This window comes from Carassius auratus, chromosome 37 (assembly GCF_003368295.1).
Source record: "Carassius auratus strain Wakin chromosome 37, ASM336829v1, whole genome shotgun sequence".
NCBI lineage: Eukaryota > Metazoa > Chordata > Actinopteri > Cypriniformes > Cyprinidae > Carassius > Carassius auratus.
This window is the reverse complement of record NC_039279.1, coordinates 7,099,210-7,111,791: the sequence shown is the minus strand read 5'-3', so window position 1 is coordinate 7,111,791 and position 12,582 is coordinate 7,099,210. Positions and strand designations below refer to the sequence as shown.

Here is a 12,582-nt window from a genome sequence, read left to right as displayed (position 1 = left end):
TCTCACCATAACGTTAACGTTACTCCATCCACTGATCAAGGCAAGTGCTCATGCAAAAGGCAGTGAGTTTATGCTTCCTAAGTAAAATTAAGTTTACAGGCATATTTTCGATTTCCCTATATATAAGGATAATATATAAGTTACCAACTTTAAACACACCTAATTTAGCAACAAAAAGGCAAATAAAGCAAACCCTCCATTTTAAACCACACTGGGTTGGCGCCAATGCAAAATGTAAATATAATTGTGCAAATAAGTGTTTCAGAAAATCAAGCAAACACACTTACTTCAGATCTTCGTTATCTGATATCTGTCATCGAGATTAAATTTGAGATAAAATCCGTTTACTATGTTTTATTCACTGAGACTGATGATGCTTTTCTCTGGTATCAGACGCTAACCGTTGCTCCCCTCCCCCACCGATCACGTGCTCATCTTCTACTGTTGCCGAATATATTAAACTCATATTCAATGAAATAACCAGTGAACGCAAGAGTTTTTATATATAACTCTTCACAAGTTTAACATTTACAGGATTTTACACCAGGAAAGAAAAAAAAAACAGATGCAATTAGCTGCAAGAATCTCTCCTTCACAACACGCACATACATACACACACTGAACTTTCAGGAGAAATTAGTAAATTATGCTAGTCCACCGTCTTGGCAAGATTTGTCAAAGGCAAATTAAAATATTGTGCCCACACTAAAACGCTACAGTTTAAGATTAACATTTATTCAGACTTTGATCTGCTTACCTGTAAATGAGCGTCAACTTGAGATGAAATCCATAAAACTTTGGCTGAAACCATGCTCCTCCATGCGTCAGCTAGCCTTTGGTTCCCCGGCGCTCCCACCGATCACGTGTGCATTTACGGTAAGACACCGTAATTTTAGAAAACAGTTCAGTACTGTATATTTAAGCTGTTAATACGCTGTAAATTTACAGAAATTTTTTACAGTGTTAGCATGTAATCAATATCAAAGTATCATGGTATTACCAGCTGGTACCATCACTGCACAATGGTACTGTTACAGTACATTTTGTTCATTTAATAATGTCTAATTTTTAGCCAAATAAATACATGTATTAGATGTTTTCTAGAAGAATTAGCTTTCCTCACCAGCTAGCAACACACGTCTCCAAATGGTTGGAACAAAAAGTACATGTACACCACCACCTGGACATGAGGAGAGAAAGTGACAACTGGGATGAATGGATGCTCTCTCTCTCTCTCTCTCTCTCAAGCAAACATTTCTTCACTTTTAGTTGCATAACAGTGAAACAGTTTCTTGTTAATTAGTAAAATTATATATTGGATTAAAAAAAAATACAATAAAATCCATTAAATTATTATATAATAGTGCAATAAAAGAATAAAATATTGCACTAAAAATTCCAACAAAATAAAAATGTGCTAAAGACAAACCTATTTTTGCATTTCAGTATTTTTCCAATTGACAGTGACACAACATTCCCTAATACAAGAAATAAATAAATAAATTAATAATAATAATAATTATTATTATTATATATATATATATTATTCATGAGTTATGCAGAGCTCAATATTGGCCTAATGTTGTCAAACTATAACATTTTTAGATGGCAGAGAAAGGCAAGTTTGTTCGGTCTGAACTTGGAATCCATGTTTTCTAGTGTGGGGCAAACCCAGAAGAGAATGTTGATTTATTTTGTCATGTGATCCAGCATAGCATTCACTGCATTGCTTGCTTGCTCCACTTCAACATGTTAGATCTGAAACATGCCACATTTGTTATTGGGCTGGTCAAAGTTTGTATTCCAAACCATTCTCAATCAATTCCTTCAATCAACATGACCACTAACAAGTTCAATCTGTCAACCGTCTTTCTATGAAGCACAGTCGCTCTTGTGAAGTGGAAGTCAGCAGCTCTGAGTTAAAAAGAAGTTTTTACTTCACAAAAATCTTTCATTTTTGGAATTGTTTTTTAGTTATCGAAATAGTAGATGCTAGCACAGCTGGAGGAAGTGTTCGGTCTCTGTTCATTTGGCCTACAAAAATCAGCTTACATAGTATAATGTTTAGGAGTACAGCTATATGCTAAACAGGCTTATAAATTCTGTCATTGATTTTTTTTTTTATGTTATTATGTTGTTCCACTTTACAAAAGAGCCATTAAACATGCTGGGATGCAGAGTATCAGTTCCACTCTGAACTGATACTTCGCTTTTATATAGTCTTTGTAGAGGGAAGAAAAAATTGCCAAAAACTAATTCATACTCATATAAGCACTTAAAGTAAAGGGTCTTTCTGTTCCATCTAAACTCATACATTTATAAAAGCAGGTAATGTGATTGTTCTGAGTGGAATAATATTATTAATGTGAATTTACCTATCTGTAATATCTGAGGCATGTTGGGGAGATGAAGGGAGAGAATCAAGATAAAAGGAACACAACAGATGAATAAGTGGCGTGAACTAATGCAGACTATTAATGAATGGACAGAGATTAACACAGAGGACCTTTTTGTGATGAGCTATGAATTATAAATGTTTCTTTGTCTCTATAACAACAACAACAACAACAAAATAGATCAGTAATGCAAATTTCTGTGTAATCAAAGGCATATTTTGCTTGCTACAATACTGCCCTCTAGTGACAATACCCATTCAAGTCTAGTGATTTTTGGAGACGTGAATGACAACAATTTTAAACCAAATTAATAAGTTAACTGCAAATGAAATATACTAAAAATATGCAGTACAGTACAATATACAATTGAAAGGCAGTAGAGCAGTAGATACTGCAAACGGAGGTGCCAAGTGGGACAAATACGGAATCGACCTAGGCTTGCTGGGTCACTATATCATTGATTTTGACACTCATCAATCAATATAGCTGCAGGCTGACCAGACTGACTTTCAATTCACTGAGAGCTTTAATACTAGAGCATGAATTACTGGTACAAAATAACAATCAAAAGTTCTGTGGTCATATTATATTATGTTGTCAATTATCATTGCTCTAAACACGTAAATATAAAAATGTGAGGGAAAATTTGAAAAGATTATTGGGTTTTACAGAATATTAATTTAGTCTTTTTTACTTCGAAATGTAATGTTTAATTAAATGTGTTGCTTGCTTTTTTATAAGTGAAACTTACTAAAAATTTCTGAGTGAAAATTTGAATATCATTAGATTTTTTCCAATGTGGACTTGATAATAATATGGCCTTTATACTTCTCACTGACTGCTGATCTTTCACCTGAATATGAAAGCTATTGGGGGAAGCTTACTGCTTTATTAAACTGTCTATACAGTAAGTCACTGCATAACTCATAGTTACTGTTCTAGCACTCTTCAATAATATTGACCGTTCCTAGGACAGGTCACCAATGAGACAATACAAGCCTTAAGTAAGGCATAAGGTATAATCAGCTGGTCATTATCATCTGACTGTACATTATCAGCAGTTTGTGTCCGTTTTAAAAAATGTAAAAGAAGATGAGTCAGAAAGTTCCAACAAGAACGTATTTAATAAAAGAATATACTAATAGCAGGGTGCATGATACACAAACAGCATCCACCAGTGAACTGAGGGAACAAAGACACTTAAGTATACACTGATAACAAACTAAAAGACAGGTGTGATGATCAAATGAATTGTCTTATTAACTAAACAGAGCAGGAAACTAGAACATAGACAACAGGAAATTAAACAAATTAAAAGTCCATGATATTGAAAACTAAGTGAATAGAAGACTGACAGTTCCTGACAGTTTGCAATTTTTTTTTAAAGAAATTAATACTTTAATTTAGCTCAGATTCATTATATTGACAGTAAAGACATTTATAATAATAATAATAATAATAATAATAATAAAATCACTGTTTGAAATAAATACAGCTGTTCATGAAAGAATTCTGAAAAAGAAATGCATTACAGTTTCCACGAAATATTAAGCAGCATATTAAAATGATATTTAAAGGATCATGTGACACTGAAAACTGGTGTAACGGCTGATGAAAATTCAGCTTTGCCTTCACAAGACTGTTAAAGGCAAGGTAGGTGATTTGGTTCAAAAACAAGTTTTGTTATGTTGGTTTAAAAATCTTTTCACTTCCTTATAGCAATCGATAAGTTAAGTGAACTAAATATGTATTTCTATCACCTGTGGAATGTGTAGAACCATAAAATGTTCAATAAGTAATTTCTTACGGTCTGAACATTGCGATAGGCTGTCTTACCTGGCTGACTACATACAGTATTTTATTTGTATTTTTTATGTTTTTTTTTTTTCATTTTATGCGCTTTGTACTGTAATGTTTTTTCATCTGTGAATGACATTCAATCCTCCACCGATGCCATCTGTGATTGAGTCGCTGATTAGCCTCTGCTCTGCCTGTTCACATTCATATGTTTTGAAGTGGGCGTGGTTTAGCAGCGTGATTATGCAGGGAAGGTGGGATCTTGCGTTCAAAGCAACCTTGCTATTGCTATTCTTTCTGATCTGAAACCGCCTACTCTACCTTTAAACTCTGACTGGGCTTAGTTCCAATCAGTTTTTATATTCACCAAACCAAATGTTGTATGATGTAGCCTTAAGAGGAATCCATTCATTGCTATCAGTCTAGATCAGGGTCATGATCGGCCCGATTGTAGCTTCAGGATTTTTCTTAAGTAAATGATTTACCCAAATTTTTACTCGGAGTTCATCTCACACACACACACAGCACACACACAAACATATCTGTTCTGGTGTTGCCTTGTCACACAGCCAATGTTCAGGCTCTCTCAGCACATTTCCACTGCTCCTTTGACTGGCAGTAAACAAGTGACATAACCTCTAACTAGAGGACTCTGCAGCAGCGGTGGATGTCCTTACATACAGAGAGAGAAATAGACTCCAATCCTTCTTTTGATCCTGAGTGTGGACAGCATGTAATAGGATCCACATGTTCAGTCCGACTGGCTCAATGCTTAACAGACAAGTACAAGGGTCTAAAATACTTCTGGGTGCCATGTTTAGACAGTTCTATTGCTAGGCCTACTTCTTATACTTTGAACAAACCACTAAACCTAAGAACGAAACATTTGTGATACGGACATGAATAATATTTTAAAATGAGCAGGAGGTGGTGCTATGCAAGTTATGCAATTTTAAAGCGATATTCTCTCCATTCCAAACCTGTTTGCATTTCTTTCATATCCAGAATACAACACATTTATATAAAACGTGTTTGTACTGTGACTGCAATGTGTTATTATCTTGCCAGTAGTGAATTACCCCTAAAAGCAACCATATAGCAACTTCCTGATAACCACTCATACCACCTTGGCATCAAACTTCTACATGCATGCACGTTTTACTTCCATTCTTCTTCAGTAAAGCATAAAAATAGGTGCTATTCTAACAAAAGCATGTATTGATATATGCATGCAGATACATTTGCATAAACACACCTGCAGTTCTCCATTACAGTTATAATTTGTGATTAGAATTGCACGCTTGCTCTGCCCAAACAGCTGAGGCCTCCTCTGGATCTGTGTCATACAACATTAAAAAAGGGAAAAGTCAAAATCAAAGCCGTTGTCATGGCAACTGCCATTCCTGCCCACCAAAACGAACTCCCCACCCCCCGCAGGTTCCACTGATCGATAGGATATCGTGAGGGTGGAACTAACCCAAAACAACCAGTAACCTACATACTAGTTATGCACCATAGCCTATGTGCCGAGAAGGTGGCCGACAGACCATCCATCAGAGGGTTAAAAATATAGAATATAGACAGAAAAGAGGGAGATCAAATCAGCAATCGGAAAATAAAAGATGGCTAATTTGTTGGGGAATGGGCTGCTTGAGCACATTTACCTGCTCTTCTTGCTTTCGGCCGCCAGGTCTCATGTGCAACTTGTCCATGGAGGTAAGATGACTTTTCTTGCGCTTTCTGCCAGATGATAGATGCTTTGTTTGGACATCGTGTCAGAGGTATTGGTTTTGTAATTCTGAGTTTCATCTATTGGATGATAGAAATTAATAAGTCTGGAGTCTGAAGTCTGCACTTTGCAAACTTACATGTTAAGAGATTAATAGATTACAACCTATTAACTGAACTTCAATTCATCAAGATTTTTTAATACAAAAAGCATGTTTTAGAATAAAAAATAAATAATACCCACATATTTTCTATCAAAGACAATTACATATCATGTCTGGTTTTAAAAGACAATTATATCGTTTGAATGTGATGGCAAAAAAATGTTTCATCAGCCATTGAGCCTTTTATTTTGTTTCTATTATTATGTTGTATTTCATTACAGATCTGTTTTATGATTCATAACGGCTTGTACTTTATGTGGTAACAAACAATAGGAAACCGCGGGGCACTAAGTGGTTTGTTCACACAGACACACCAATGCAAACACAAGCATGCACACAAGCGGCTCATGGCATTTCCGGGAACTCTGCATTGACACCCAGTCCAGTGTTCAAGCAAATGCTCTAGATTCACTTGCCCATTATGAATACAAATTCTGTTTAAAAACACTTGGCAACCTTCTGGGCAAAAGGAGGGTTAAGACTTCTACTATATTTGTAGTTTAACCATGTAAAATTTTTACATGTAAAAGTTGTTTCAATATAGAGAGGAGTCCAGAAGCCACTTTTATTTACCTTATTTACTGGACTAAAAGTCGCACTTGTTTTCATAGTTTGGCTGGTCCTGCGACTTATAGTCAGGTGCGACTTATTTATCAAAATTAATTTGACATGAACTGAGAGAAATGAACCAAGAGAAATGAACCAATAGAAAACATTACCCTCTCCAGCCGCGAGAGGTCTACCCTCTATGCAGCTCAGTGCTCCTGTAATCTACCACTGAAAACACAGAGCGCCCTCTCGCGGCTGGAGACGGTAATGTTTTCTCTTGGTTCTTGGTTCTAAATAAATGCGACTCATATTCCAGTGCGACTTATATGTTTTTTTCCTCATCATGACGTATTTTTAGACTGATGCGACTTATACTCAGGTGCGACTTATAGTCTGAAAAATTTTGTATATAGCACTTTTTATAGCAAACATAAAGTTCTGGAAAAAAACAAACAAAATAATAATAATAATAATAATAATAATAATAATAATAATAATTATGATGATTATTTATAGTAAATTATGTATAATTTAAAATAAAATATATTTATTATGAGTATCACAAGTTTGGGGTCACTACATTGTTTTAAAATACTTTTATTTAGCAAAGATGCATTCAATTGATTCAAAGATTTCCATTCTATATAAATGCTAAATGTTTTCTACTGACAAAAAGGTATCATGATTTCCACAAAAATATTAAGCAGTACAACTGTATTTAACATTTGTAATACAAAATGTTTCTTGAGCACCAAATCAGCATATTATAATGATTTCTGATGGATCTTGTAACACTGAAGACTGAAGAAATGATGGAGAAAATTCAGCTTTGCATCACAGTTACAAAATACATTTGAAAATATCTTCAAATAGAAAACGTTTTAATTTTAAACTGTTACAACATTTCACAACATTACAGTTTTTACAGTATTTTCTATCAAATAAATGCATGGTGAGCATGAGAGATATCTTAAAAAAATTACTAATAATGTGGCTTGAAAATTTAACAACATTAACCTTTTTTATTATTAAAATATGTAGTTCATTTATAGATTTCATACATACCTATTTGTCAACAAGGCCTTTATGAAGCAGTACAGTATAATATAATGGATTACTACTACTCACCTATTGTTTGAGAAATACATGTTTCTTGTAGCAAGTTCCACTAAACAGTCAACAGCACTTTCAATTCAACAAATCAGACTAAATCTAGATGATTAGTCACATGAAATGGATAATTACACTTCTTCCCCTTCACTCCGCAGAGGGACTGGTTGAAGGCACCACAGAAGTGATCAGTCACTCACAGGGGCTATTGGCACGGCTGGAGGGCCTTCTGATGCTGGGGAATAACAGTGACATTTCCTTACGTGTGGAAACAGTGGATGCAGATGAGGTCAAGGTTATCCAAGCCCACACGCTGGTGCTTTCACTGCAGAGCCGAGTGTTTGAGGAGATGCTGAGAAACCGCAATAGTAGCACGCTAGTGCTGCGAGAAACAGCAGAATGCACTGCCGTGTTTGAGAAATTCATCAGGTTTATTTTATTTTATATTGTTTTTGTATTCTTTTTTATATTTATTTAATCTTTTATTCATATAAATTAATGTTTGAAAATAAAATACTATTTTTCTGTGGAGAACAAAAGGAAAAATTCTGAAACATATGTTTTTACCATACAACAACAATACAGTGACAATGCCTGCAAAGCTTAAAACAGATACAAATAGTATACTTAAAATGAAAATCTATTTGTGTGTGTGTTTAAATAAAACAAAAGAAAAGAAAAGAAAAGTTGTTTCTCTACAAAAGCATCTGAGGTGGAAGATTTTGTTGATGCTCTTTAACGTTAGTAGCACTGCAAAATATAAATAAATAAATAAATACAATAACATTGAATAAATAAATAAATAAAATAACATTGAACACACCTTTATTTCATTAAGGTAAATAATAAACCTAAACTATAATTGTAGAGCATCATAAACATTTTCTTTACAAAAGCATCTGAGATGGAAGATTTGTAAGCACTGCATGAAAACTTTCTAAACTGCAAAAAAAAAAAAAAAAAAAAAAAAAAAAAACCTGTGCTGCATCATCCCAACATTTTAGCCTAAAACATGTTAGAACATGACCAGTTATGAGAACATTCCCATCCCACACATGTCCAAGACTCTCTCTAAAGGCCAGTGCTGGAACTGCAACCTTCCTGCTGTCAAAGCAGCTCAGACCCAAAAGCAGATTAGATCAATGAAACACAACAGCAATAAAAAAAAAGAAAAAATGAACTCTTTGCTCTTATGTATATCAGCTTTATAACAAGAAGGGCCAAATAGGGTAATGTTACAAAAGTGATGTGTGGCTAGCGTGAGAAGATGTTTTGGTTACAAGAACACACGCCACCTACTCATTTATTTTGAATGAGCTGAAGTTTTTTGTTTGGGGTTTTATTTTCTTTATAGGGATCCAAAGGATGAGATGACAATCAGATACATCAGAATTAAAAAAAAAGGAAATCAAGGCACTGACAGCTCTAAACTACAGCTCTAAACACAACAACAAAATGCATTATTATAAAAGTCTATATTGCCATAAGAGTAAAATTCATATTATTTTATTAGCTGACAATCCAATTTGACTCACAGGGTCATTGGATGCCATATCTGACACAGCCTGTTAAATACATACCAGGCTGGCAGAAAATGTTAGCAAAATGTCAACAGTTTATGATCTGAAATATGAATTGAATTAGAAACACCCAACAGGAACAGGAAGATGGAATTCAAATCATAATGACAGAAAGACAAACTGCAACGCATACAACACAAGTTTAGAAATAAGCATAAGTAATTATATTTTGAATAATAATGCATATTTATTTCCTGGTATGTAAAACATGCCATATTTACATATAACAATCCTATTTTTCTCAACCAGTTCTCAACTCCTTCCAAAATAGTTAATACAGCCAAAACATTCACCACAATGTTGTCAGCTAACTTAAATTAATTAAATAAATATACAATTGTTGAATATTCTGCTGTGAGTATCTTCCTTTGTTTTCCATGAAGGAAAGCAAATAATAATAATAATAATAATAATAATAAAATTAAAAACAATCTGGCCAAAACAATACAGCCAAACGTTCACCACAATTTTGTCAGCAAACTTTATAAAACTAAAGTTATTTAATCAAGTTAATTTAGAAAGAATCTGTTCATTAATTACTATTATTAATTATATTCATGTAAAAACAGTTATTTATTAAATATCAAATAAAATGTAGATTTAATTTAAAAAAGTATTAAATATATGAAAGTACTATAACAATACTACTTAATAGACATTAATATACATTTAAATAATATAATAGAATAAAATTATAATAAAATATTACAGTTGTGACTTATTGTGTGCTACCTTTAAACTCAGGAACTGAATTTTTAAAACATTTTCAATTTGTGTAGGATAGACTATATGATCCTTGTTGGACCCATTCTCTTCTGTTTTGCAGATATCTGTATTGTGGTGAACTCACACTGCAGTTAGACCAGGCCACTCCACTGCACAGACTGGCTGCCAAGTACAGCGTCTCCAGCCTCCAGCAGGGACTAACCCAGTACATGAGCCAGAACCTGGCCAGCGATTCTCCGGGCGGTCACGTGGTGGGCTGGTACCAGTATGCCGTGTCGGTTGGTGACAATGCGCTGAGAGACAGCTGCCTTCAGTTTTTATCATGGAATCTGTCTTCGGTGCTTCAGAGTGACGAATGGCCGTCGGTTAGTGTTGACTTGCTACTGACTCTTCTGCAGCGCTCTGATTTAGTATTGAAGAACGAGCTGGAATTATTTGAGGCGCTTGAAATCTGGTTCACCCGGAACGACCCGGATACCTTGACAGCAGAGAACGCCCTTCGACTGGTGCGCTACGCCATGATCCCTCCACACGAACTCTTCCGCTTGCAGCAACAGTCGCCGATCATGACACGCTACCACGAGTCAGTGCGTGATCTTCTCTACAAGTCGTACCAGTTCCATTCAGCTTCACCACTTCACCTCGCAATGTTCTTCGATGTAAACTGCAGCCTCTTCGTGCCCCGCAACTATCTCTCATCTATGTGGGGATCTCAGTGGGTCATAAGTAACCCAGCACGGGATGACCGCAGCACTAGTTTCCAGACCCAGCTGAGTCCGAGCGGTTTTGACTCCAGTAAGCGGGTGACATGGAACGCCCTGTTCTCACCCCGCTGGCTCCCTCTCAGCATGCGGCCCATGTACACCGAGCAAGGTAGCGTGCAGCCTCCGCGGCCCGATGGAGGAAATAGCATTGCCCAGCCTCGTATCATCATTACACCTGCTACTTCCAGTGCAGATTTAGCAGGTGTCAGCTTCCAAAAGACGATACTCATCTTGACAAAGCGGAAGAATAAGCTTGCGGTGCGGCATATCTTCAGTTTCCACCAAAGCACAGAGGAGGTGGGCGACTTCTTGGCTGGAGTGGACCTGCAATATCACACATCTGAGTACCTGGTGGATGGATCGCTGTACTTGCAGATCATTGTAAAGCCTATCTACCAAACTCTCATAGCAACCAAGAAATAATGTAACAAGTACATTGAAGTAGGATACATTTGATTTTAGATTAAGAAGATCTACACTTTTTTTGATGCATGGAAGGAAACATTTAGATATAATTTGATTAATGCTAATGAAGTGCATCTCTACTGTCCTTATATTGTAGGCTATTGTAATTTAGAGGTTTACTCTGGGAAAAAGTGAAATGCACTTAAAATGTTACCTTAAAATGTAAGACATTTCACTTAAAATGTGAAGTTCTGTCATCATTTACTCACCCTTGTTTCATTCCAAACCTGTATGACTTTCTTTCTTCCATGGAACACAAAAGGAAATGTTTGAGGAATGATAATGCTGCTCTTTTTTATTTCGTGAAAGTGGATGGAGAACGGGATGTGTCAAGCTCTAAAAAGCACAACAACACTATATATACATCTTAACAGTATTCATATGAGTTATGCACTACATTACATTACGTTTTCTAAAGATTATTTCTGTGTGAAGAACAGACTGAAATTGAAGATGAAAAGTTTACCTTGACTATTAGCTGTGGTCACCGTTTACTGGCATTGTATGGAGAAGAACAGATTTGAAAATCTGCTACAAATATCTCATTTCGCGTTCCATGAAGGAAAGGAAATAAAAGTTTTGTAAATTAAGACACAATTGTAATTTTTGAGTAAGTGTTGCTTTAATGTAGACCATGACATACACTAGTGTCCCAGATATAACTCATATCAAAGGTATTTTTTTCTTGATTAGGCAGAAGCCCTTTCCTTTCATGAAAACCAGTTTCTGTATAATCACCACAACATAATTTGTCCACACTGGACTCAATGGACAAAGAAATTTAAAGTGCACGTGACTCTAAACCAGAGCGTTGACATTAGCATAAATAATAGCATAATGTATATCTCAAAAAAAAAAAAAAAAAAGGGAATCAATTACACATTATCCTTAACGTTTGAAGTTTTAATATGCTATTTACAGAGTTTCAAGGTGCTATTGTTAATTTAAAGAGAAATATCAAATCTCTTTCAAACCTGTAATGTCTTGAAATATTGCAGTTGTGATAGTTATTTAATTATTTAGACCAGCAAGTGATGTAATAGGCTACACAGTAATTATTCTTAGTTATTTTTCTGTATTATCCTATCTTTGTGCCCATAATATTTTCTGAGAGGCCTATCAGTTTCCTTGCATGTTGTGATGTATGTTTATGTGCACAACACACAATAAAATGCCTGATGCTTTCACAAAAGCTTGAATCTATCATTGATGATGAAGGTAAAAGAAAGAAGACAAAAAAATGTAGACAAATTTTCATCATGCTTTGGGGTCAAGGTCACGTTTTATTGAGTGTACAGATATT

At 35.2% G+C, this 12,582-nt stretch overlaps 1 protein-coding gene across 1 annotated transcript; it reads left to right on the top strand.

The window, feature by feature from the left end:
* The first annotated feature begins 5,815 nt into the window (after positions 1 to 5,815).
* On the top strand, positions 5,816 to 11,285 carry LOC113056486 (BTB/POZ domain-containing protein 17-like). The gene is made up of 3 exons (XM_026223281.1): positions 5,816 to 5,909; positions 7,903 to 8,173; positions 10,151 to 11,285. The coding sequence occupies exons 1-3, from the start codon at positions 5,816 to 5,818 to the stop codon at positions 11,235 to 11,237; spliced, it is 1,452 nt and encodes a 483-aa protein (XP_026079066.1). The 3' UTR covers positions 11,238 to 11,285.
* Positions 11,286 to 12,582: the final 1,297 nt, after the last annotated feature.

What these genes read in the sequence shown, in the direction of transcription:
- LOC113056486 (XM_026223281.1), top strand. Translation starts at nt 5,816, where the DNA reads ATGGCTAATTTGTTGGGGAATGGGCTGCTTGAGCACATTTACCTGCTC. An exon ending in TGTGCAACTTGTCCATGGAG is followed by an intron (nt 5,910 to 7,902) that starts GTAAGATGACTT and finishes TTCACTCCGCAG; the next exon opens with AGGGACTGGTTGAAGGCACC. An exon ending in GTGTTTGAGAAATTCATCAG is followed by an intron (nt 8,174 to 10,150) that starts GTTTATTTTATT and finishes TCTGTTTTGCAG; the next exon opens with ATATCTGTATTGTGGTGAAC.